This window comes from Phyllostomus hastatus, unplaced genomic scaffold, assembly GCF_019186645.2.
Source record: "Phyllostomus hastatus isolate PE091 unplaced genomic scaffold, TTU_PhHast_1.1 phas_scaffold_93, whole genome shotgun sequence".
NCBI classification, from domain to species: Eukaryota; Metazoa; Chordata; class Mammalia; order Chiroptera; family Phyllostomidae; genus Phyllostomus; species Phyllostomus hastatus.
Genome location: NW_025334042.1, coordinates 39,688,331 through 39,715,780, shown reverse-complemented (window position 1 = coordinate 39,715,780; position 27,450 = coordinate 39,688,331). Strand labels below are relative to the sequence as shown.

Sequence of the window (27,450 nt, the reverse complement as noted above, 5' to 3'; positions counted from 1 at the left end):
ATATACCTTTGGTAAAATTTTATGCTATATTAGTTATTTCTAACCACAAACAAAAGAAAACTATACTGAGGCTAGACGTAGCACTAAAGAAATGTTATCAGTGTTATTATCTCTCATAATAAGGAGGCTCCATCCATGGTCAGTGAATTCACGGCTCAGTGATATAGTAGTTGACCTAGGATATTTTATTCTCTCTACTTCTACTTTTGATACCATTACACAGTTGGCTTCATCCTAAAACTGATTCCATCTTTGTAATCCAAAGATGACTGCTAACAGCAACATTATCTCCTTCTGGTGGGAGGGAATTTTCTTTCCTAGAAGCAATAAGCAAAGCTCCTCTGTGTCTCATTGACTCACATGACCAGGGAAGGCCTTCCCATCCTTGACCAAACTCCCAGCCTTGGTGGTGGAATTCTCATGATTGCTGGGGAAGTCAACCACAACAGCCATGGCATGTGGTTTGAAGAGAGTTCAGAACTGGGGCATTTTGCAATGTCTTGGACATATTCACCTCGATGTCAAAGTGCTGCAATACTCCTGGGGCAACTGCCAAACCTGTCCATTGATTCAGCAGTCACGAGACCTGCTTGATGGACATCTGAGAAACCATTATATTCTTTGGGCCACCATAGAGTGTCACTCACAACAGAGACACTATAGTAAGTTCAAATTATTTGTTAGAAATATTGAAACCAGTAGGAAGACAATTTGAAGCTATTTTTTAGTTAGACTTCACAATACATTTTAGTATTTAGTTTGCAATTACAATCAGCATGTGAAAGGATTCATTGCTTCTATTCAATGTTTGTTTTAATAATGTTTGCTTATTTGTTTCTGTGGGATATTTTAATTAAAATTCTTATACCACACTTCCATCCTCATCTCATTTTAAGATGAAATGAAACTAAAATGGACTGATATGATAGCTAATGAAGAATTTACTGCCAGTGTCTCCATAGATTCTTCCTCTTTATCTCTAGGGGAAAAAAAAATCCCACATTTTAATCAACTGTTTTATTGATCTTTTAAAATTATAATCTCAATTGCTGAAATTATTTTGTCTTCTTGGTATACATTTTTGTGTTAGAGAATCTGCACTGAATCTCAACAAACTGCCGGCGATTTGTGTTTCTTAAATATCTCATCATTGCTGTACTAATGGCATATGGAAGCATTCACTGAACTAACAATTATGTCCACAAGGAAGATTACAAATTTAGAACATAAAGGTTGAGTGACTCATTATTATAACTAAATGACTCATTTTCTTACCTTATTTCCTCCTTTACTGCATTACACAATGTTGCTGAACGTGAGGAGTTGGATACCAATTTGAGATGCTTCTCATGTAAATCCTGGATGCTCCTGCCTCACATCTGCTTATTAAATATCCTGGCGAGCTACTGGGGGCTGCTGACCCAAAGATAATCATATTTATTATCTGAACGCTTCATAGCATTATGAATATAATAAGATTATAAATGAAACCAATTTCTTCAACCAAAGTCATTAACCCAGACTTGTAGACAGATACATTATAAAATTTTATTTTCATTACCACCTAAAAGGAAAATGAAGGCAGATGCTTTTCTATTAGCAACAGAAGTCCTCACAAGAGCCCACTAGTCTTTCCTTCCAGGAGCAGTTATGACAAGAGGTTTCTCTTAAGTATGGCAAATCGAAAGGAAGAAGAAATGGCATTCTCTTGATGGAGAAAACTTAGAGCTCTTCCCTGAGACGTAGTTCTGGTAAGAATCTAATTAGATTTTTACAAAAGATGTGAAGGAGGGGAGTACACCATGAATTCTCAGTTTACTTGTGACGTTAGTAAGTCCCCCTTGATAACAAGAGCCTAAGTGAATAAAGATTAATGGAAGGAAGTGTTTGCAAAACAGAGTGTAGCAAATTGGCAGATTTTCATACTGTCATAATGTACAAACAGTTACCCAAAATACAGATGGCAGTTTAACACTGTGATTAACAGTGGAGGTCCAGGCTGCCTGGTTTGGTACACCACCTCTGCCAGTTCTTATCTCTGAAACTTTGGGCAAGTTACTTAACCTTTCGTGCTCTCGTTTCAAACTTGCAAGTTTGTAATGTGACTTGTAGAGCTGTGAGTTGCCTTCTGGAAAATTGAGAAATAATATTGCAAACTTTTAAAATATTTTACACAAGTCTTCTCTGTATGCAAAATTGATCACAGATAAGCTCACCTCCTTCCTTAAAACCAGTTAGCCAGAAGCAGATGCTCAAGTACTCTGAGAGGCAAGGGAATCTCAAGTTTCCTGTTCTCTGTAGGGGGAACCAAAACTGAAGAGCCCCGGAACCCATGTTACAAAGTCAGAGACCTCACGTTGGAGCCGTGAGAGTTCTAAGGGCTGCAGGTTTTGAGGGACACGCCAAGACACCCGAGGTTTCTGTGTTTGAGTGATGCATACTTCTGCCCCCTGTTCCTCCCCCTTCTCATGCTTCTCCACTCTGGAGAATTGATCCTCTTTTTTTCTTTACTCCTACTTGGAAGAGAGGTATGAATGAGGATGCGATGAGAAGGGATACAACTTGGTTCAGGGCAGCCATGTTTGATGTTTGTGTGAAAAAGAACTACATGGCTGGGTGCAGGTGTTTTGAGTCCTGCATTTTGAAGAACAACTGTTTTCATTTTGAGAAATAGCTTCTTTCACGCGTCTCATAACCTAAGGCAGCAGTGATGCATCCTCAGTAGTGATTTTCAACCAGTGTGCCACCAGAACTTTCAAAACATGCAATACCTCTCTTCCCTTAGGTTGTCAAATAAAAAATGACAAGAGCTAGTGCAACAATAGTGTCTGGTGTGAATGAATCAAAATTATACCTATAGTTTCATCCAATTGGCAAAAAAATTATTTTTTAGCATGCTGAAGAATTTTAATAATCAGATTATGTGTGCCACGAGATGAAAAAGGTTGAAACTTGCTGATCCACAGGGCTCCCTCAGTTTCCTCTCTTATCCTCTGATCCCTTTCAGCTCCTCAAACATCTTTCTCTAGACTGCAGACCACGTAAGAACAGCAGCCCTGTCATTCATTCACCCCTGTAGTTCTAGCCAAAGACGGTACCAGCTACCCAGTAGACATTCAGTTCGTATTTATTGAACAAATGAGGCAAAAATGGATGTTTTCTAACGCCTTCATATTCCTTTTCTCAATCACACCATTGATAAAATGTATTTTTTTTCTTAAAAATATTGTAGTGTATTGATCTAGGGTGCATTTGCAGTAGAAAATATGCTAGCATAACTCTTATTAACTGGTTGAATAGCTTGTGTTAGGTAGTGGAGGAATTTCATCACTTTATAGTGTTATTTCTCTGGAAAAATGCATTCTAGGTTCAAAAAATGGTTTACAAGTGTTTCTGAAATATGATCTATCTATAATTCTGGAAACCTTATCACTTGATTTATGATATCTTTGGTTAGTTGTAGAAATCAGAATTTATTGAGTTTTTAAAATATATTTATGAAGAGTTTAATGTTGTATTAAATCAATTTGGAGCTATTAAAGCATCCACTCACCCTTTCTGTTGTTTACAGTGTGGAGGGCTATGATTATGGTATATTAAAGAGAGAACATTTTGTTAGACAGTTGGCCACACCCAGTATAGATTTTACACACTCAAGTGAACACTCTATTTTATTTTATGAGGGCAGGAGCATTTGAAGAGATTTCTGAAGAAAGAAACTGAGAGAATATTGTGGACAGAGTAAAGAAGACTACTATATAACAGGAATAAATACACTGCATTTTGTTCAACTTCCAATATGGAATCACTTTATAAATACAATTGATTTTCCTTAATGTTCCTCTTACTCCACCCTTCCTGTTCATTCATGCTACAGGTATCCTAGTTTTGCATATTTATTGTTGTGTAGACTCAGTCAATCTGTCTTCTATGCCTCATTTTAATCTTCCTCAAGCACTGTTCAGTTACATCATTTTCTTTCTCAGATATCTTTCACCACTCAATTACCAAATGATAGAATTTTTTTAAAAAACTTTGCCCTTCATGGGAATTTGAAATATGGCCTCATATTTCCTTTTTAGCCTTATTTTATGCTAATAAAAAGCAGAATCTTCCATGCCTGAAACACTAGTCTACTGCTGGACTCCTACATCTGTCTCTCTTATGCAGACACCTACCCCCAATGCACTCTGACTTGAAGCTTCTTCAAGCTTTGCTGCTCTGTGCCTCACCTTCCCTGCCCCTGTTCTCCCACTTCCCCAGGATCTCCAGTCCAGTTTTCTTTCTTTTCTATCTGGCAGGCCCTTTCTGGTTTTCACGTCTTTGCCTTTTCATGTGTCATTTCACGCACTGTCATTCTCCTTTGTATCTCTAACTTCAACATTGTCTTCATCACTCTTTTAACAGGGACTCAGGACTAATTTATGGATTAAATGAAAGTCAAAGTATTAGAATTCCAACTTCTCATTTGCAAATTTTCATTCTTCCTTCTCTCTGTTATTATGGGAAAGTTATCCCCATTGTAAAAAGTTAGTCCCCCTCCCCTTCCTGCCACCTTTGCTTTCTTCTCTTGGATCTTGGTCTTTTTATCATACATTGGCTTTATTGCATTTTAGATGCCTCACATGGGTGGGATTCCCCTTTACCACTGACATTTGCTCACCAGCTCACCAGCTCTTTTCAGTCTGTTTTCTCTTTAAATAATTACATATCTCTGTCTTTCATTTTACAGCTAGTTTTAACCAAATAGTTGCCTACAGTGTCTTCATTTTCACGTCTTCCTTTCACCACTCGATTTATTGCAATGTGGCTCATAGCCCCAGAACTTCACTGGAACTGCGCTTTCCAGTGTTATCAGTGAGCTTCCAGATACAAAACTAATAGATACCATCATAATTTATTAATCTCTCAAATCCATTGGTCACTGCTGACCACTCATCTGATCTTGACACAAGCATTTCCCTGGCCCACTCAACCCTACACTCATAGCTGTCAGTCATCCCTTTTCATTTTCCTTCACGAGTTTCTCTTTCCCCTGCCCCTCAAATGTTAGTATTGATTATGGCTCTGCCCTTAGTCCACTCTCTTTTCTATGTATATATTCCCATGGCAGTGTGTCTTGGAAATGGCTCTATCTGTCCCATGGATACCCAAATGTGTATTTCCAGTCGTGATGTCTCTCCTGATACACATCTTGAATCATCCTCTGAACATAGTATATTTACTGAAAGATGAATATCTCAGCATCCACACCAAATCTTATTTCTTATTCTGTGATCCCTAACTTAGGAAAAGATTATCAGCTACCCATTTGCCCGAGCCATAAGCCTGAACATTTGCCCAGCTCCTTCCTGCACACGTACTGATTGATAATGTCACTACCCCGCAGAGGCTGCTCATTGCCCTGGGTAGTTCATTAAACCTCTTGAATTTGGCTCCTGTTCCTCTCATGATCCATTCCCTCAATCTTAAGAAACATCCTTTTCTTCTTTTTGTGTTATTTAGATGTAATTGACATCATATTGTAATTTCAGGTGTACAATATCCAGTACGTGTGTGTATTGTGAGTGATCACCACAATACGTCTAGTTGATATCCACCACCATACACACTTACACATTTTTCTTATGATTAAAACTTTTAAGATCTGTTCTCTTAGAACCTTCCAAACATATACTACAGTGTTATTAACTATAGTCACCATGCTGTTCACAGATGTACCCTTTTCAACTGGAAGCACTCTGTATTCCCTTGAACTTTGTCCTTGAAGACTATTTTATCTCTCCTTGAAGTCTTTTAAGGTTTTCTCCTTCCCCCCAAAAATACTTACTTGTATACACTAAGTATCTGCTTATTCTTTTCATATATGTACCAAATTATAGAAGAATATGTAATGTTGCTTTTTCTAGTTTTATTACTTCTCCTTGTCAGTTTCACTATTTTCTGAACAGCACTTATTCTAGAATCAGTGTCTTAAATATAATATTTATTTATTACTTCAGTATTCCAATAACAATTCTCAATACTTGTATTTAAATTTAAGATTAGTACATGAAATTGTGCTGCCAGGTCAAGTGTTTTAGGGCGGCTCCCAGAAAATTCAGTTGTTTTAAGGAAATATATTGGACACTGTAATTTGTCTTGTACATTGTTTAAGGTGAAGAACTAGAGAGAGGAAATTTACTTATCTATGGAGATTGGAGGTATAATGCTTATGACTTCACTAATTTCTAGTATCATTGAGTGCCTGAAAACGTGCCAGATACTAAACAAGGCTCTGGGGTTAAACTGGTGAACAAAAATTAACCTTGCCCTTGTCCTCCTCACTATCAGCCTCAGAGAGGAAGACAAACCTTCATCAAATGATCACACACCAAAAGCTGAATTGAAAACTGTCACAAGGGCTAGGACAGAGAGATTGTATGAGTACACCTAAGAACAGGTCAGAGATGCAAAGTTTCTCTGAAGTTACAGCTCGCAGGGTTTGTCATTTGTTTTTGTTGTTGATGCTTCCAGCATATGAAGTACAGGAATGCCCCAACAGGGGTTCACACAGAGACCAGTTTGGCTACTCCCGCAGCAGTGCAGATAAGATCTCCCAGATCAGCAGTAGTTGAAGCAAATCAGTAGCACAGATACGTGTCCGAGCAAGCGTGGGGGAGGAAAGAGTCTGGTGGTAAATAACACAAGGCGGATGAAACAAATACTAATGAAGGCTCACAAAACCATTGTGTCAGAATGCACATTTTAATAATTTTTATGAATATTTTAATCACAGCAGATCATTACATGTGGAAAAGAATTCAAATCAAATTGTGCAGGAAAATAGGTGATGTCCACAGTGTGTATCTTATAAAAGTGGATAAAGGTGACAGAGCTGAACTGTTTACTCAGGGTGGTTGTTGCTGGTATGATCGTGGTTTCACTCTAACAGTGGTCCTGGGGGGCATAACATGATTTTTTGTCTGTGTTTTTTATTTTTATTGACACTTGAAATTTTTATGACTTTCTACCAGTAGACTTATGTAAGTTATTTTTTTTCTTTGTGTTTTTTTATGTAAAAAAGGAAACTAACCTCTGCAGCACCCATTCAAAAAGATGTTCAGTTAGAGTTCCTTACAAAGGCAGAATACTGCCATCTGTTGTTCACTGATACTGTTTTTAGGCTAAACAAGTACAAACCTCAAGTTCCATAGCAATTTTGAAAATTTAACAAATGAAAGACCATCAAAATTCATTAACTCAGGAGTCCATACTTATTTCATATGTTTTTAATTTTTCCTATAATGTTTACAAACTTGTACTCAATCAGAAAATCCAGTTTCTTCTATGAATAGAAATGATAATGCTTTTTATGTGCATAGCAATCTATACTGAACCAAGCTGCCCCACGTCATTTGCGCAGTCACATGCACAGTTCATTACCTGGATTCCTCCTGTCTTTACCAGCCACCTCATCCTTTCTAATTTGAAGAAACAGAGAACCAGCCTAGAAGTCAAAGCAGCTATCCTCTCAGAGGTATGGGTGTTTACTAAAGTATGCAATTTAATAAGTCTTCTATTTCTTAAATAATAAGACAGTGTTCTGAGATCATTATTATTTTTGAGGCTACGAGGTGAATTTGCTGGTGTCTGGAAGGTACTTAGAAAACAAGCAGAGGGACAGCTTGAACAGTTTGGGGCTTACTGGCAGATAGGCTATATAGGGAAATGTGTGAGGACACAGGGCCATGCACAACATCCCATCTGGTGATATGGAGTGCCCTTTGAACATCAAAAGAGAAGAAAGTAAAGAATTCTGGTAACTGCTGGAGTTCGTTGTGTCTCACATCTCAGTGGGGCCATCCAACAGAGGTGTTGCTGGAAAGCGGTTTGATGAAGGGCCCTATATGTTTTTCTCCTACTGTACATACATATTATCTTAAGGGGGAAATCCAAATGTAAACTCATATTCCCTGCCAGAAAATTAAAATAAGCAAACATCTGCTTCCTTAGGATGGCATTTAGCCAAGGTTCAGCCTACAATGAGTTACTGCAAAATTTTCACATGATTTCATTTTTTAAAAATTTCCCAACCAACTTCAAGTCTAAAGTTATAAACGGGTGCTATGAAAGTATAAACACATATGCAATTTTGCTGGCTCTGAGGTCAGAACCAGTAATACTCCAAAGATCACTTATCGAATGCAGCTCATCTTCTAAATGAAATGAGTGCGTAAAAGACCAAGATACTACTCTTCCTAATATTACAGACAGATATCTTTCCCTTTCCCAGGGAAAGATTTAGAGGGGGTGGGGTGATGGCAAACATGTAGGAGACAGCTCATAAAAACCCATCAGGCATCTTTTCCCAGCACTGAGGACCAAAGCTGGGTAAGAAAAGTCCCAGTGACTCTTTCCTTTCATGTGTCATCCCATCCACTGTTTATTCCTCTCTTATCCTCAACTCCCTTTTCACCCTGAGAATGTTCTTCCCATGCTGTTTGCCTCCTAGGGTGCCTCCCAGGATGACTAAATAGAAACAAAGAGTAAAAAAAAAATAAAACTTCCAACAATGGAGCTGAGATGCCTGCTTTGAGAATTCCTTTCACATACTGTGTTATAAATCATACCAGTGCAATCAACCGTATTAAATGAACCCAGGACTTTGGTACAATTACTTTCTAAGAGCCTAAATTTAATCTCAGATGTATTGTGACTATATGGGAGTTAGGGAATACAATCTTAATGACTTCGTTTACCTAGAATAAGAAGTGAAAGTGTTTGGGGTTTTGTTTTTGTTGTTTTATTTTTGTTGTTGCTGTTGGTAGAGAAATCATATCTTTTTGCTGCCTTCATTCATAAAGAAACTACTGGCGCAGTGTAAGTAAGAGACAGATAAACATGCACAATATTCATCTCTTTGTACACACAGTTTATTCAATGCAATGATGATGATGATGATGATGATGATGATGATGATGATGATGGCAGCAGTGATATATAATTATTTATGAAACATTTTGTGGGCCAAGCACACTCCTAAGGTCTTAATGTACCGGGTCTCATTTAATCATCAATAATACTACAGAGTAGGTGTTAGTTTTACCGCTTTTTAAAGATGAGAAACAAGAGCTAAGAAGATAGATGACTTTGCCCTGGCTGGTGTGGCTCCATGGACTGAGTGCAGACCTGTGAACCAAAGGGTCTCCAGTTCGATTCCCAGTCAGGGCACATGCAGGGTTGCAGGTCAGGTCCCCAGTTGGGGGCAGGCGAGAAGCAACTGCACATTGATGCTTCTCTCCATCTCTTTCTCCCTCCCTTCCCCTCTCTCAATAAATAAATAAATAAATAAATACATCTTAGAAAAAGAAGATACTTGACTTTCCCAAAATGAATAAATAAATAAATCTTTTAAAAAAAGAAGATAGATGACTTTCCCAAAATGCCAAATTTCAGATTTGAAATATGAACACAGGTAGTCTGACTCCAAATACTGTGCTCTTAAAGACCCCATGTACTACCTCATAAAAATTTGGTATTAATGAGTGAATAAAAATTTCACTCATATAACCTAGTTCTTTATAGCTTTGATCTTTAACTTCTCACATATACAACCTTCAAATTATATACATGATGAAAACGTGCACTTGTATCTTTTTTCACCCCATTTGCTAATTCTTATACCAATTAGGGCCAGTAGTTGGTCTATTAATGTAAGAAACTTTTTAAGGAATGAATCATAAAAATGACGTTTTCTGGACACTTAGAAATATATTTTAACTTAATATGCAGCCTTTCATACATGTTCTGATGAAGAGCCAAGGCGTTCTTTTTGACTGTAAGTCCGCCATGCAGAGCAGCGGTTCGAGTCGTGTTCCATACATGCACCGTGCCCGCATGAAGCTGAGTGTGGCTGCCAGTGTCAGATTTTTTTTTTTTTTTTTGGTGGAAATGACTTAGGCACTTGGAAGCATTCCAAGTTGAAAATCTTTCAAATGAGTGATCATTTTCTTTTTGAATCTTTATAATTGTATGTCCCCTACTTAATTAACAGAAATCGATGTTGAGAACAAGAAAATCAGTTATTTTTGGTTTAATATATAAAACTGCACTTTCCTCCACTGTTTATCAGACTTAAATTCCAGGTTTTCTATTTAAAGGTGACAATCCAAATTTGGTTGTCATTTAAACAGTGTCGGGGGAATTACACTTTCATTTTCTTAAATGTTAAATATAAATATTTCTATTATAAAGGAGAGCCTGCAAAGTAGAATGTTTTATATACTTGGTTACTTTATTTTTTTTTTAAGGAAAAGATTTGTTTGATCATCTGCTCCATAAAAAGACTCCACTGTGGTTTTATGCTTAGTATAGTACATTACTGCGCTCGAAGATGATTTCAGGCTGTTAACTTAAGACTTTCCTTTAAAGTAACCTTCAAATAAACTTTACCTTGAGTAAACTTTACATCACTAAGGTTTCACAAGTTATGTGAAATATTTCTGAGTGTTATTTGGTAGACTTAGGAATTTAGCCATATCATTGGAAGTTGAATGGGTATGGACTGCCTTCTGTGAGAAACACTCCATTGTTTCATATTTTGCATCATATGAAAAAAACTCTGCCATCAACCAACCGCTCCCCCTCCCCTAAAATTCCTTAATGGTGACTCCCTAGACATGCCTGCATCTTTGTTACTTACCTGCTGTTTATTGAAATAGCAGCCAGTCTGTCTTTCAGTTGTTCAGCATTTTCTGTGTGGTTAATCTTGGCAACTGTGTGGCAACCTAATCTGATTGTTGGTTTTAGATTTCATGCTTCATTGAAGCCTCTAGTTATTTGAGCCAAAAAGTGGTAATAACTTCTTATGTGTGATACAACTTTTGATTGTTATACAATTCTATTCTTTCATCAAAACACCAATAAAGCAAAGACTCGACTTAATCATAGTAGGGAGAATTTGTCAACAGTAAAAGTGTTCGTTTTGGTTTATTAAGACAAGTCCAATATGGTAAATGCTTCTTATTGACTTGAATAATGATTTTATTTTTACTTGAAGATCTTTGCTTTTGCAAAATTCATAGCATAAATATTATTGAAATATGTAATATGCTTATTTTCTAAATTTTTATGTTAGCACTGACATTGACTTATGAGGATGAGGTGTTTAATTCTGTTTCTATTTCAAAGTTTAAAATTTTAAATATTTTGGGGTATGTAAGCAATACATCCAGTATCTTAAAAAGAGAATGTATTATTTAAAAAGACATAAAATTAGAGAATATGAAAAGACTAGTTCTCTCACCAATAATTTAAAATATAATTTTATTTGTCAGTGAACATACTCTACATTTTTTCAGATTTGTAAGTTGTAAATACTAAGAACATTTTGAGATAATCTCTCTAATTATTAATTATTAGAGCATAAACTGTATATTTCCTTGTCAGAAAATCTGAAAATTTATGCTCTGGAAACACAGCTTGACTTAAATTTTTATTTTTATATTTTTAGGGAAAGTGTGCAGTCATTGTTTAACTTGTTTAGAACAACATGGGTAGCAATAAATATTACTCTTTCAGAAGATCACACTGAGTTTTTCAGAAACATAATAATTAGAGATGCACTTGAAAATACATGTTTCTACAAGGGAATGTTAACCTAGTGCAGTTGCATTTCTCATGGACATTTTTGAAGTTAACTATAGGGATGTAAGTGAAATATACTTAATTATATATCCTAAAACTGTTACTATTATACTATATTTTGATACTGTTTTATAATATATATTTAGGATTACATATAGAGAAAAACATAGCCCAATGGTTAAATAAAGCATTAAATACAGATATATTTAGGAACATAAAGTGAAAAAGACCAGTACTTATTTTGGTATATTAGTTCAGCACTTAAGCTGTAGGATCAAGTTATTTGTATCTGCATTCCAACATTTCCATGTTCCCAGCTATCTGACTCTGATTCTGCCAAGTTATTTTTCACTAATAAGAACAAACTTTAAGACATAGGAAAAGATACTCAACATCAGTAATCATCAGAGAAATGCAAAGTAAAACCACAATGAGATACCACCTCACACCTGTCAGAATGGCCATCATCAGTAAATCAACAAACAGCAAGTGTCGGTGAGGATGTGGAAAAAGGGGAAGCCTCGTGCACTGTTGGTGGGAATGCAGATTGGTGCAGCCACTGTGGAAAAGTGTCAAGGTTCCTCAAAAATGGAACTACTTTATGACCCAGGGATTCCACCTTTGGGTATATATTCGAAAGAACCCAGAACACAAATTTGAAAGAATATTTGCCCCTATGTTCATTGCTGTGTTATTTACAATAGCCAAGCTGTGGAAGTAACCCAAGTGCCCATCAATAGACAAGTAGATTAAACAAGTAGTGGTAAATAAACACATTAGAATATTACTTGATCATTATAAAGAACAAAATCTTACCATTTGTGACAGCACGGAGGAACCTAGATAGTATTATGCTTAGTGAAATAAGTCAGTCATAGAAAGACAAATAAATACCATATGATTTCACTTACATGTGGAATCTAAAGAACAATATAAATGAAAAAAAAAAACAGAAATGACTCATATACAGAGAACAAACTGATGCTTGCCAGAGGGGAGGGTCATTGGGGAGCAGGGTGAAAAAGGTGAAAAGGTTGAGAAATGCAGATCTGTAGTTTCAAAATAGTCACGGGAATGTAAAGTACAGCATAGGAAATATAGTCAATAATATTGTAATATATAACAATGTATGGTGCCTTTTGGGTACTGGAAATATCAGGGGGAACACTTTGTAAAGTATATGATTGTCTAACTACTATGCTGTATACCTGAACTAATATAAAATGACATTGACTGTAAACTGTAATTTAAAAATGTAAATATTTTTATTAGTCTAGTGGTATAAGACATAATTGTTCTATATGATACCTTTACAGAAAAAGGTATTTATTACTTATAGTTATTATAAGATTGGATATCTTCATGGGTGTTTTCATAATTATTTTCTGATTATAAATAGTATTGCATATTCACTCTTTATGGCACACTTTCCTCCCACTGAATGATACATGTTTCCAAGTAGTTATTTACAGATATACTGACATCTTTTAAACAAGTACATACTATTTTATAATGCAGTTATAATACAACTTTCTTTTTTACAGTTTCTCTCTTGAAGTGCATTTATGCCATCCTTTGGTTATTGTTATAAGAGCACTGTTGTACCCGTCGTGTCCTTGTTCTTATATTTTTACATACTTGTAATTTTTCTTTAGTCTAGATGTCTGCATTATTTTACTGGAGTGTAGGACATACACTAATGAACAAAGACTCAGCCAAACATTCTTCCAAAAATGTTGAATTGTTTTCTATTTACTTCTCATTCCCTAAACTATTACTAATATTCGATGCTATCATTCTTTTATTATCATACCATTTTGATAAAACATGAACAACTTTTGCTGAATTTGCATTGTAAGTATTAGGGAGGCCAGTAGCTTCCTACATATTTGATTATTTACATTTTGTTTGAATTGTCTCTTTCTTTTACCCAAGGTGGTCTTTTATTGATTTATTAGAAGCTCTTTATTTGGGTATGTTTTGTCTTTTCTGTGCGGCAAAATTTTCACAAGATGAGTCTTGACCTTTGCTTATGGTAGACTTTCTCATGCAGAAGTTTATGCATTTATTTAGATATGTCACATATTTCCTTGACAGTTTATGAAATCATATTATTTTTAATATTTCAAGATTACAAATTAGTCCCAAATACTTTCTTTTATCGATCTTATAATTTCACACATTTAAATTGTTAATTTAAATGTTTATTTTTTAACTTTGTTGTGAGAGAATGATTGTTTTTTCCAAATGCATAGCCAAACTCTTAACCTCTTATTGAAAAACTCCAGAATTATTGTTATAATTATTATTTATACCATTATCACTATTGAGCACTTAAAATTGCCAATACAATATAAATGATTTATATACATTATCCCTTTTAATTCTTGTAACTATTTTCTGAGGTTGGTACTATTACTATATCCATTTTAAAGACAGGGAAATCACAGCACAGAGAGTTTAGTAACTTGCCAAAGATCATGCAGTTAGAGAGTGCTGAAGTCAGGATTTCAATGTCAGTAGCCTAACTCCAGAATCTGCACCCCCATCATGAACTCCACTACACGGCTTAAAGTTATGTAAATTCATTGCGTTGCATACTATGACAGCATTCCGACATTGAGGGGGCTCTGAATGCTGTCTTTAACTTCATCTTCTCTCTTTGCCTGGACTCTGCCCATGCTCTCTCTTACTCTCACACCTTCTGCCTGTACTCTGGTTGACCAGAAGGGTGGGGAATGCCCCTGTCCTCTGTTTGGGGGTTCTTCATTACAGCAAATAGTGGGTAATGACTCTCAGTCCAATAGGCAGTCTGGCAGAATGTGACAGATGTGTTGCAGAATTCCAAAAGTAAGACTTCTACTCTTACCAACCACAAAAAGGGAGGCAGTTTGTGAATGTGAACAAAAATTGAGTTGCTTTTAGTGCGTATCTCTAATAGTAGTCGAATAATTACCACAAACTAGGATAAAATATTCCTAAAATTAAAATTGTATAATATTTTCAAGATGAAAATTTTCGGTAATTTTTACATTTACATTTAAATGTTGAGCTCTTCTTACATTGATATGAAGTATTTTTTTTTCAAATTCTCTGAAACATCTTGTCTTTTAAAAACTGTTTATCTTTTTGCCCTGGCTGGTGTGGCTCAGTGGACTAAGTGCTGGCCTGCAAACCAAAGGGTCACGGGTTCAATTCCCAGTCAGGGCACATGCCTGGGTTTCGGGCCAGGTCCCCTGTAGGGGGCACATGAGAGGCAACCACACACTGATGACTCTCTCCCTCCCTTTCTCCCTCCCTTACCCTCCCTCTAAAAATAAATAAATAAATAAATAATTATTTTTCAAAGATAAAAACAAATGTTTATCTTTTTAATATCTTTAAATAAATCCTTACCCCCCCCAAATTCTAGCATTAAAAAAATGTACCATGAACACAAACATGGCAAAATTTGAAACAGAAACGTGATTTGAATGTCACTCTACCTCAACCCTAAAGAGCCACCTCAACCCATTTTGCAAGAAAAGCCCAATTCTTTGCCTGTGCCTTCAGATTCAGGCCTCTCCCACCTGACTGTCCCTCTGTTTGGTGTCTCAGTCTTCAGGAACCAGTATCACTGTGGATATTGCCGTGATGGGCGAGGCTCATGGCCTCATTACCGACCTCCTGGCAGACCCTTCCCTGCCCCCAACCGTGTGCACGTCCTTGCGGGCGGTGAGCAACCTGCTGGGCACCCAGCTCACCTTCCATGCCATCCACAAGCCCAGAGTGAATCCTGCCGTTTCCTTCAGTGAAAACTACACCTGTTCTGATTCTGAAGAAAGCTCTGAAAAGGACAAGCTGGCTGTTCCCAAGGTAAGTATTGACATACTAGCGGAGAGCTTAAACCGTTTCTTTTCCCTTCTGGGTCTCTTTCTTGTCACTTCAAACACACATGCTGATTTATATCAGTGACTCGGTGAAATCATGGTAGAGAAAGTAATAAGGTTTTAAATGTAAAGACTTCTGTCCTTATACTTGATAGCTTTCTACAAATTAGAATATTACAATTTTATGTTACCTTTTTTATTCAGACTTTCGAGAAGTTTTTCACTTGTATATGCCAGATCCTGTCATATGGGATAAGGTTATGACAGCAAAGAAGAAGAAGAAGAAGAAAAGAAGACAAAGGTCCCTGTTCCCATTCTAGTGTAGATTCTGTTTAATATCATTGTCTTCTGAACATGAGGTTTCCTCACTCTGCATTCTCAGTGTGGTATCCTTCACAGTGTCCTCATGGCTTTCCCAAACCCAACAAGATCTGAACTCAGAACAGTTTTAGCTGATTTTGGATTCTTTAAAGCAAAAAATGGACTTTGTGTTTTGTATAATTTTTTCACATGTAAGATGTAAAAATTTTACAGAAGTAAGCTATAGGGAATAGATCTTGCACCCTGTTTAGACTTTACATTAGTTGAAAAGAAGTCATGTTAAAGACTAAAAAAACAAAATCAAAATTTAAGTGGTCCCCAATATGTCCTGCACAGTTATCTATCTGGGGAAAAAGCAGCCATTCTCCTGAGGTGGTGATCAGTCAGTAACATCGGAGGTCTTGCTGTTGTCTCTTCATCAGGAATGTTTCTTCACACAACTTTATCCATTTAGTGATTATGTAGTTTCCTTCCAACACCTACTTCTCTGAGAAGAGTATGGCTCTTCATGACATGGCCATAAAGAAATGGAAATGGAGAGAGATTAACTGATTCCTTTGGCTCTCAAAATTGACATGAAGCAAGTGGCAAATTTATAGACAATAATCTTGGTATTTACAGTGCTTCATCTTTTCTGTTGCTGTCAAATTACCTTCTAAGATGGAAATTCAGATTTTTGAGATGTATTGAAAACTTTAGTATTAAAGGTATTTACTTCTTAGTATTTTTCACCATCTTCAGATGAGCAGACCGCATCTTTGTAAACTATGCTTCCTTGATTGGTGTACTAGGAATAGCTAACCACAAATACAAATGGTTTGAGATTCTACCTATAGTAACTGTTGCTACAGTTGTAGTAGAATACCTCCCCTTTAATTTTTAGGTGGTGCTCGTCCTGGTGAGCTCAGAATCTTGCCTCGGTGCTGATGAAGCTGTTACATACCCCATTTAGGATATGAAAGGAGAAGAAATAATAGAGAGAAAGTTGCAGGTCAATCAGCAAAGTCTTCTATTAGGAAGAGTTGGTGCAGATGACATTGTCCAGATGCCCAATGTCTAAGTGACATTAACCACAAGAGAGGTGGTGCATCTTGGGTTACACTCTTTGACCCTTATGTCTTGTCATTTATAAGAAATTAAAATTAAATCAGTAAACACTTTGGTGTAGACACTATTGTGCAAGATGACATAAATTAATTCGTGCCCCAAACAAGTGACTTTTGAGGAAAAACTTCCATTCACAGTAACTAGTATAATGTATGTATAGGTATATGCATTCTATTGAATAAATATAACTATTAATTATACCAAAGGTAATTGACTCTCATTCCAGTAATCCCATATTTGTATAATCATTGAAATGAATATCCCAAAATTTTATTTTACAGTATTCATTTATGTTGACCAGAAGTTCTTTAATTGAACATCTGAGTACCCATATTGTAAGTAGGTGATATTCAACCAATATAGCTTAATAAATTTACTTCCAAGTAAAAATCCATTTTCCTCCATTCTATTACATAGAAGGTAGTGACAGAAATATACTTGGTAATAAAGTGAACACCCCTTCTTCCTAGCGCCTGAGAAGGAGTTTACCCCCCGGTTTGTTGAGACGGGTTTCGTCAACTTGGACAACCACCACCTCAGCCACAGGCCTACCCACTTTGGAGCCTGCCCCAGTGCGGAGGGATCGCAGTGCCAGCATCAAACTGCACGAAGCACCTTCACCCAGGTTAGGCACCACGCCCGTTGGTTTCACATCTGTTGGAGGAGTTCCTTACCAAACAGGGATTATCGGTACAGCGGAAGGGAGGCTCAAACAATTATAGTTGGTTGGAGGCCAGCTTTGAAAATGAAAAAAGTGGGTGTGTGATGTAAATGCAGAGCAGCATAGTGATTAACATCAGACAATTAGGCTTATATTGTGGTGTGCAGTCTTAGAGCATAATGGGGGCAGTGATATGAGGAGATGCCTTCCCGTGTGACTTTTAATGGGAAGGGTTGAGCCCAGAATAAAGGAAGGTAGGCTAGATTTTACTTGGACAAAGATCCATATTGAGATCATTAAATCAAAGATATCCAACCTGACATTTCCAAAAGGCTGGGAGATTTTCCCCAGCTGGGCTATCCTAGCATTATATCAAAGGCAGACTAGATCAAGAAGTAGGCCATCCTAACAGTCCCTAGATATGATCAAACACTTCGTCATTTAAATATTATTTACACAGAGAACAGATTGGTGGTTGCTGGGAGCATGTGCTGGGCAACATAGGTAAAAGGAGTTAAAAAGTACAAACTTCCACTTATAAAATACATAAATCCTGGGGATGCAATGAACAGCATGGTGACTGTAGTTAACAATATTGTACTGCATATTTGAAAGTTACTAAAAGTGGATCTTAAAAGTCCTTATCATGAGAAAAAAATCATAACTATAACATGGTGATGGATGTTAACTGATTTATTGTCATGATTATTTCATATATTTCATAATAATATAATAATATAATTTCACAATAGTTCAAATACCAAATTGTTATATAGTAAATCTGAAGCTAAAATAATTTTATGTCAATTATATCTAAATAAAAATAAATAAGCCTTAGTATATTTTTTACTGATAATTCCTTTATATTTAAAATTTTTTGCCTATATTTTATTGTTGTTTTATTGCAGTTGTCCCCCTTTTTCCCTATTGCTCCCTCTTGCCCTGCCCTGCTCCCACAGTCAATCCCAACCTTGTTGTCCATGTCCGTGGGTCATTTATACTTGTTCCTTAACTAGGCCCTTCTCCTTCTTCCCTCCCTTATCCTCCACCCCTCACCCCTGTAGGCCCCATCAGTCTGTTCCTTGTTTGCATGTCTCTGGTTCTATTTTGCTTGTTTGTTTCTTTTGTTCATTAGCTTCCACTTATAGTTGAGATCATATGGTATTTGTCTTTCACCACCTGGATTATTTCACTTATCATAATGCAACAGCATGGATAGAACCATGCTGTTGCAAAGGGTAGAAGTTCCTTCATTCTTTCTGCTGTGTAGTATCCCATTGTGTAAATGTACCATAGTTTTTTGATCTATTCATTTACTCATGGGCACTTAGGCTGTTTCAGCACTTGGCTATTATAAATTGTGTTGCTGTGAACATAGGGATGCATATGTTCTTTTGAACTGATGTTTCAGGATTCTTAGGGTATAATCCCAGCAGTAGAATTGCCAGGTCAAAAGGCAGTTCCATTTTTAGTTTTTTGAGGAAATTCTATACTGTCCCACAGTGGACGCACTAGTCTGCAAACTCACCCAGCCAGTGCACTAGGGTTCCCTTTTCTCCACAACCTTGCCAGCACTTGCTGTTTGTTGATTTGTGTATGATGGCCATTCTGACTCAGGTGAAATGGTATCTCATTGTGGTTTTAATTTGCATCTCTCTAATGGCTAGTGATGTTGAGCATCCTTTCATAGGCCCATGGGCCCTCTGTATGTCCTCCTTGGAGAAGTGTCTATTCAGCCCTGGCTTCTGTGGCTTAGATGATTGAGTGCCAGCTTATGAAGCAAAGGGTTCCCAGTTCGATGCCCAGTCAGGGCACATGTCTGGGTTGTAAGCCAGGTCCCCAGAGCGGGGTATGTGTGAGGCAACCACACATTGATGTTTCTCTTTCTCTTTTTCCCCCCTCCCTCTCCCTCCCTCTAAAAATAAATACATAAAATCTTTTTAAAAAGAAGTGTTTGTTCAGGTCCTTTGCCCATTTTTTCATTGGATTGTCTTCCTGGTGTTAAGTCATATGAGTTCCTCACATATTTTGGAGATCAAACCCTTGTCTGAGGTATTGTTAGCAAATATGTTTTCCCATATAGTTGGTTCCCTTTTGATTTTGCTGATATTTTCTTTAGCCATGCAGAGCCTTTTTAATTCGATGTGGTCCCATTTGTTTATTTGTTTCCTTTATTTCCCTTGCCCTAGAGGATGTATCAGCAAAAATACTACTACATGAGATATTTGAAATTTTACTGCCTCTGTTTTCCTCTAGGATTTTTGTGGTGTCATGGTTTATGTTTAAGTCTTTTATCCATTTTTAGTTTATTTTGGCATATGGCATAAGTTGGTGATTAGTTTCATTTTTTTAATGTACCAGTCCAGTTCTCCCAGCATCATTTATTGAAGAGGCTATTTTTACTCATTTTATGCTTCTGCCCCCTTTGTCAAGTATTAATTGACCATAGAGACTTGGGTTTATTTCTGGGCTTTCTGTTCTTTTCCATTGTTATATGTGCCTCTTCTTATGCCAGTACCAGACTGTTTGGATTACAGTGGTCTTGTATTATAGTTTGATACAGTGGTCTTGTAGTATAGTAATCCCCTACTATGAATACATTGCTGTCAGTACCTTTCTTGAAGTTCTCCAAGATTTTCCTTATATATATAGGTGCTCCTATGTTGGGTGCATATATGTTTACAAAGATTATATCTTGTTGATGGATTGCTCCCATTAGTATTATATAGTGTTCTCCTTTGTCTCTTTTTATGGTCTTTGTTTTGAAATGTATTTTGTCTGATACAATTATTGCTGCCCTGGCTTTATTTCAGGTCCTTTGGGTTGGAATATTTTCTTCCTTCCCTTCACTTTTAGCCTGTGTAGATGTTTAGTTCTGAGGTGGGTCTCTGGTAGACAGCATGTATGTGGGTCATGTTTTCTTATCCATTCAGCTCCCCTATGTCTTTTGATTGGAGTATTTCATCCATTTACATTTAAGGTTATTATCAATAGGTCCTTATTCACTGCCATTTTTCCATTTGTTCTTGTGTTCCTCTCTCTCTCTCTTTCTCCCTCCCTCCCTCCCTCTTCTTAAAGCAGTCCCTTTAGCATCTCTTGCAGTGCTTGTTTGGTGGAGATGTGTTCTTTTGGCCCTTTTTATCCGAGAAGTTCCTTATTTCACGTTCCATTTTAAATGAGAGTCTTGCTGGTAGTCATGGTTGCAGGCCTTTGCTTTTCATTACAGGGAATTTTTCTTTGCCATTCCCTTCTGGCTTGTAATGTTTCTGTTGAGTAAATTGCTAATAACTTTATTTTGTTTCCCTTGTATGCTACTAGCTATTCCTCCCTTCCTGCCTTTAATATTTTCTCTTTGTCTTTAAATATTGCCATTTTTATTATGGTGTGTCTTAGAGTGGGCCTGTTTGGATTCGTCTTGATTGGGACCCTCTGTGCTTCCTGGAATTGTATGAGGGTTTTTTTTTCTCTCATCAAGTTAGGGAGGTTTTCTATCATTACATTTTATTGTATTTTTTCTATTACCTTTTATCCCCCTTACACCCTCTTCCACCACCACCTTCCCCTCCCCATCCCCGCAATCACCACACTGTTGTCCAAGTCCATGAGTCTTTTTTCTTTTTTGCTCAACCTTCCAGCATTTTTTAAGCTACCCTTCATAGTATAACTTTTTGAGATAACAAAAAACAACTATTCAAATATAACAAAATAAATGTTCTTAATGTTAAGGTCTTTTAAAAGTCTACATGGAAAAGTAATAACCTTTTAATTGTATAATGTACTGATAAATTAATACTCCTGGGCCACATATACATTACATAAAATTTTTTCATAGTGAATCTTATAAGTCAACTGATGCACCAAAAGAAGTTAAAAGGGAATAGCACTATAAGGAAATAGTGTAGGTGTTTATCTCAGATTCAAAGTTTTATTTGATTTCATTGTGTCAAATTCTAGGCATTTCTGAAATACCTAGAGTGCCTAGAATGAGAATTCTAGTTAGAATGTGAAACAAATATTATTTTGTATTCTTTCCTTAATTGTATTTGGTAAATGCTAGAATTCATTCTATATTTTAAATATCTTTTTTACGATATATTCTGTAAACTGCAATTAAAAGTAAGGAGAAAAGATGAAGTTTTAAAATGTCTGTCAACAGTTTGAGAAAAATGTTAAAATGAAAAAAGAGAAGAAATGAGATAACAAGTGCCAGTGTGTTAAATTGGACTCAACTCAATTAATAGATCTTACTCATTGCTAAATTTACTATGATCAAATGATATAGGCAATGACAGAGCACATGCTCAGCATTTTTCCCTTAAAGAGGTCTGTAGCACCCTAGCTAGTGTGGCTCACTTAATTGAAGCATTATCCCATAACTGGAAGGTCACTGGTTCTATTCCCGGTCAGAGCACATACTCAAATTGAGGGCTGGATCCCTGTTTGGGGTGCCAGTAAGAGTCAGCTGATTGGTGTTTCTTTCTTGCATTGATTTTTCTCCCTCTCTCTCAAATGAGAACAAAATAACCCATTAAAAAAGAGAAAGAGATCTGTAGCTATCAGTGTTATGCCCTAAACTTTTTAATTTTATATTTGTACATGTTCTGGCTTGATTTAACATGGAGGATTCTAAACAATGCATGCATGTGTTGCTTGTATAGTCAAAGCCATTTTGGTTTTGGCACAGCTACAAATTATCCTCATTAATTATATAACTTACATGACAGTCTCCATTGATTTATGACACCATAATTCTGTCAATTTTGGATTTATTTACAATAAGCCACCCAGACAGACCAGGTTTATCCTGCTTACAGTGCCAGTCAAAAATTGGCAGAGGGTCAACTATGCTCACACAAATTATAGAATTTATCCAGTACTAAATTTACTAATGTTTGAAATTACACAGGTGCTAACAAAATGCAGAACAAGTACTTTTGCCTTGGAGTAGTCTAAGATAGTCAATACAGCTTCCTAAATTATTATCTCTCTCAAATTACAATGGATTCTGTTTCAGAATTAGTATGTACAGTTTTGAGCAATGCATACAGATAAATATTGGCTTAGAACACCTCCAAAATGTATATCCCATTAATTACATTTCTATGTAACATTCCTTATTCCAACCATCCATTTACCTACTAATTCCAGATTCATTTACAGTAATGACCTAGACAAACCAAGTATATCCTGCAGAAAGCATTCCCTGTGAAACCTCACTGTCCATTACCTTTTGCCTAGCAAATGGCATCAGTGTGATTAGCAGCAGGTTCACCATTAGCATGTTTACAAAGCGATTTGCATCTTCATTCCTTTCTTTCCAGGTATCACCAATACCTTTTATTGGTATCACCAATAAAAGAAATTGTAGGCTAAATGCCTGATGTTGACCTTTTCCTTCACAAGGAAATATTGCAAAAAATATTATCTTTGATTGTATTAGCATTTAATTTTTGAATTTGGATACACTAAGAGCGATAAATAATAAAGAGTACAATTAATGTTAAGTTCCCCTTACATTACTTTAACTGGTTAATTTGCCAAGTTTTTAGAAAACCTGTAAGGAACATAATTCTGTAAGTTGAATGAGGTGTTTGATTCCTATTAATTGGATTCATAGGAAAGTTTTCCCTTTTGTTAACCCAGCATGCTTGATGAGCAACGGCTGTATCCCCACAGCAGAGGTGGAGCTTAGATAACCTATTTTTTCATTTGGACAAAGTCATTCTGTCACTGAACCTAGACCATGACTCAGATTGGCGAGTTTATTATGGAAATGACGGTTGGGTTTTGGCAAGTTCTGCTTTAATAATTGATGAGTAATTTATTTATTTTTCTTTATACTCTGTCTTTATAGCGCTCTTAGTTCTGATTCGTGGAATAACCCAGTGATGATGGCCCTCACCAAAAGCAGATCCTTCACTTCATCGTGTGCCATTTCTGCAGCTAACTATGTAAAGGCTAAAAAACCAAATCTACCAGGTAAGTAACTGACTAGGAGAAGAATTTCTACTTAACTGAGTGTGAAGTCACTGATTGAATTAAGCCTTAAGCGTTTAAATAAGCTACAGAGGATGCTCTACACTTTGGTATATTTGGTTTGACTCTTCTAAAAAGAAAAGACATTGATAAGTAAGTAATTAATTACTTAAATTTCCATTTTATATGATGAAACAGATGCTTTCAAGGTTGATGTACCAGATATTCTATCTTGGGCTCATGGGATGAGTAGGAAATCCCTGTCACCACTGAGGTTAACCTCTGGAAGCATCATCTTATAATACAGAAGCTAAAGATGTACTTAAGAAATTTCATTTTTATTTTTAGTGGCTGTTAAAAGAAAATTATGTTTCAAGAATATGGTATTTATATGAGTTGGAAGAAATGCTTTGTTTACTATGCATATTATAATTTTTTCAAAGAAATTTTCACTTTATGTCGCTCACCCCTCTAATACATAAACACTTAAAGGAAGAGGTATTTAAATTTGGAAAAAATAATTTCAGGACTTTCAAGAGCCCTGTGAAAAATCCCACAAGTTAGCAAGCAAAAGCCCTAATAGTACTGTGGAAAGGAAGTTTTCCTTGCCTCTCTGACAGGTACACAATGAAATCTGGTGTAATTACTGTCATCTTGGATCTTGCATCTAACTACTGTACATGGAGTTTTCCATATTGGTGTCAGTTCACCCCTTGTACTTCTAAGCATCAGCTTCTCCCTTCCTCCAAATTTAATTTACCTAGCAAATTTCTGGGAAGGGTTCTTTGTTTCAGACACTGAACTAGTTTCAAGAACGTGATGGTGATAAAGCCAGATCCAGTTCCCCTTCTCACAGAATTCTCACTTACATTGTGCTGGGGACTATAAACTGATCATCAGCTATTACTGTATAGTGTTTTAAAGTCTATAATAGGGAATTGAGGGAAGAATTTCAAATAATAGAAGAAAAGAGATACAAGACCCAATGCATTGAGAGAAAGTTTGAGGAATTAAGATTTTAAAGGACTGGCAAAGCTAACTAGCAGAAAGGGAAAAGATTGAGTATGGAAAGGAAAATGCATAGACAGAGGCCAGATGGTATAGGACCTGGGGAGCTATGGTAAGGAATTTAGATACCAAAATTAAGAGCAATAAAGTTTCAGGCAGGAAAGTGAAATGATTTGGGAGGAGATTACCTCACCTAATCAGAATCTGTGCTGACTCAAACCTCAGTACAGTTTTTGTCAGATTCTGTCACCAAGTTGTGCCCCTCCTGGAATCGCAGTTGAGAGTCTAGGGTATTCACTATGATTGCTACTTCTCAAGTATTCATCTGTTAGCACTGCAGAAAATTGATGAGGTTTTTCAGTATCTTGCAGTTTAGCTTCTTCATTTTCTGCCTTTTTTGCAGTTTAATATTTCACTAAATGGCTCAAAAGGAAAACTGCCCCTTCCTCACTGGGTGGTTAGATGTTCATGTTTTCACTGCTTCGCTGGCTCCAGATGTCAGTTTTTGTGTCATTGGCCTCATGACATTGCTAAAAGCTCTGCTGGCTTGATTCTTTTTTTAATTCCTACATTTTCTGCCTGGATTCTTAGCCTTTTACACCAAGCCAATGGTTAGTAAATAATTCTCTGAAAGGAAGAATAGTTAATAGGATGATTTTGGCTCATACTTCTAAGGATCTCTTCTTTCTGGAAACCTAGTCCCCCAAATTAGTTGACTTGCCTTGGTAGTAATTTTTTTTTAAACTCAGCATTTCTATTGGTTCTCAAAGAAGCACAGATTTATGGCAGATTACAGAATCATAGCCAGGAGCAGAAGTCCCCAAATAGCAGTGTTTCTGTGAGGGTTAGAGAAGCAGCACTCACGTCTCACTGATATTTCAAAAGACCATCATGAAATAAACTCTCAGTGTTAAGACATACAAATTAAGGAAACATTTGTTATCTGTTTTTATACTTGGAAAAGAAAATTTAGTGGTTTCTTTCCCTTTTGATCACCCACTTTATATTGGTGACTGTTTCTTGAAACCATTTAAGCACCAACGTTTCTCGAATCTCTACTCTTTGGTGTAGGAAGACACTTTCTCCAGGAAGTACACTTTTATTGGAGTTGCGTCACTGAGTGAAACCATTGAAGGTAATTTGGTTTTCCAAAAACTAACCTGGTCCTCTCTGCTCTTTGAAAATGTTCATTAAATTTTATAACTTAGAAGCCATTTATGGTCTGAGAAATAGAGTTCAGGTTGCACCAGAGCCAGAAACTGGATGTGGTGGGCAAAGACTTAAATTGGGTTGCCCTGAGGGCAAGTACAGATTAGCTCAGTAAGGTGAAGACTTGTGTGGGACTCTGGCAAGGTGAAGGAATGGAATCTGATCATTCCACATTAAACCTGAGACTTTTAAAGGGCAACTAAAATGGTCATAGGTCCGGAGAACCCCATGGCTCCCTACAAAAATACGTGCAAATAATTTTTGAAGGAAAGCATCACCAGTTGAGGGCCATGTGGCTTCAACGTATCAAGTTACAACCAAGATCACAAAGCGCACAAGAAACTTGAGATAGAGAAAACAGAAAAAAAAAAAACTGTAGATCTCTAAGAGTTGAGATATTTATATGCTAAAATATTTAATTTTGTAATATTTAAAGATAAGTATGAATTTATTAAAAAATAAAAGCAATGAGAGAAGATATAAATGTACACTAGCTAAATATAACTTTTAAAAATATAATCAGGAAATTTGATATGTCAAGTGATATAATAGGGAAATTTTTAAACTGGGAGGCAAAAAATGTGAAAAAATTACCCAGAATACAACATAGATGAGAAACTAGAAAGCTTAAGAGATTTTTAAGAAATATAAGAAAAGAAGTTAGGAAGTTGAATTAAATAATCATAGTTGTAGTGGAGCATAGGGGACATAAACTCTGAGGGAAAATGGAGTGAAAGGAAAAAACTTCACATAGACACAAAATGGTAAAAGTAAACACCACCAAATACAAAAATAAAATCAAAAGTCAGATAAAGACAAATAACCTTTCCAGAAAAAGCACTGAGTCCGAGAGCAGAATTATCTGGATAAAGGTTATCAGGACACAGTAGAATATTTTATTCAAAGTTCTGAGAGAATATAGCAGTCGACCTAAAATTATACATCTCTCAAATCTGTCTCACAAGAATAGGAGTGAACTAAAGACTTTTTTAGATAAGTCAAAACTTTACTAACTACCAAATCTTAACTAAAGGAATTTATTATGGATATGTTTGTAAAAGGAAATGTAATAGCAGAGAAGTCTAAGATGTAATAAAAATGGTGAATAAATAAATTTGAAAACCATGAGTCTGCCAAACCTTACATGCATAAATAATAGTATTTCCAGATTTGTATTTTTTAAAGATTATTTTAAAGACAATTAAAATATTGGATAATAACAATGTTACTCAAAGGGTGAAATATGAATTAATGTTTTACCTCCTTGTATAGCTCAAGAAATGGATTCAGGTGAGGAAAATGAAGCACAGAAATGTTAAGTGACTTGTCCAAGCTCACACAATTTGCCCTAAATTCCTCCTTTTGTCCTAATGACTTTATACTAGAAAAAAATTGAGGGCACCAAATGGAGATAGTTTCAAATTAAAAATTTTAGGTGCTGTCCTTGGCTGACTACAAGATAATGGGAAGAGTTGGTTTTCTGTCCCTCATTTTCCTCATTTAGGTAATAAAATTAAAATTATTACAGAAACCAACATGATGAACTCAAGAAGATGAAAAGTGTGCTTGCTCCAGCAGCTCATATACTAAAATTTTCATACAAATATTGAATCATTATGTTGTATGCCCAAAACTAATATTTTGCTGTATGTCTGTTATAACTCAATGAAA

The 27,450-nt window shown here is 36.2% G+C and overlaps 1 protein-coding gene across 3 annotated transcripts in view; it reads left to right on the top strand.

Moving 5' to 3' along the window:
• PDE3A (phosphodiesterase 3A) overlaps nucleotides 1-27,450 on the top strand; it is a 275,116-nt gene that overhangs the window by 205,285 nt on the left and 42,381 nt on the right. For all 3 annotated transcript variants that reach the window (XM_045829053.1, XM_045829052.1, XM_045829054.1), the window contains exons 3-5: nucleotides 15,226-15,483; nucleotides 17,396-17,550; nucleotides 23,441-23,565. In XM_045829053.1, coding sequence (XP_045685009.1) covers nucleotides 15,226-15,483; nucleotides 17,396-17,550; nucleotides 23,441-23,565 — 538 coding nt within the window. The remainder of the gene's footprint in view (nucleotides 1-15,225; nucleotides 15,484-17,395; nucleotides 17,551-23,440; nucleotides 23,566-27,450) is intronic.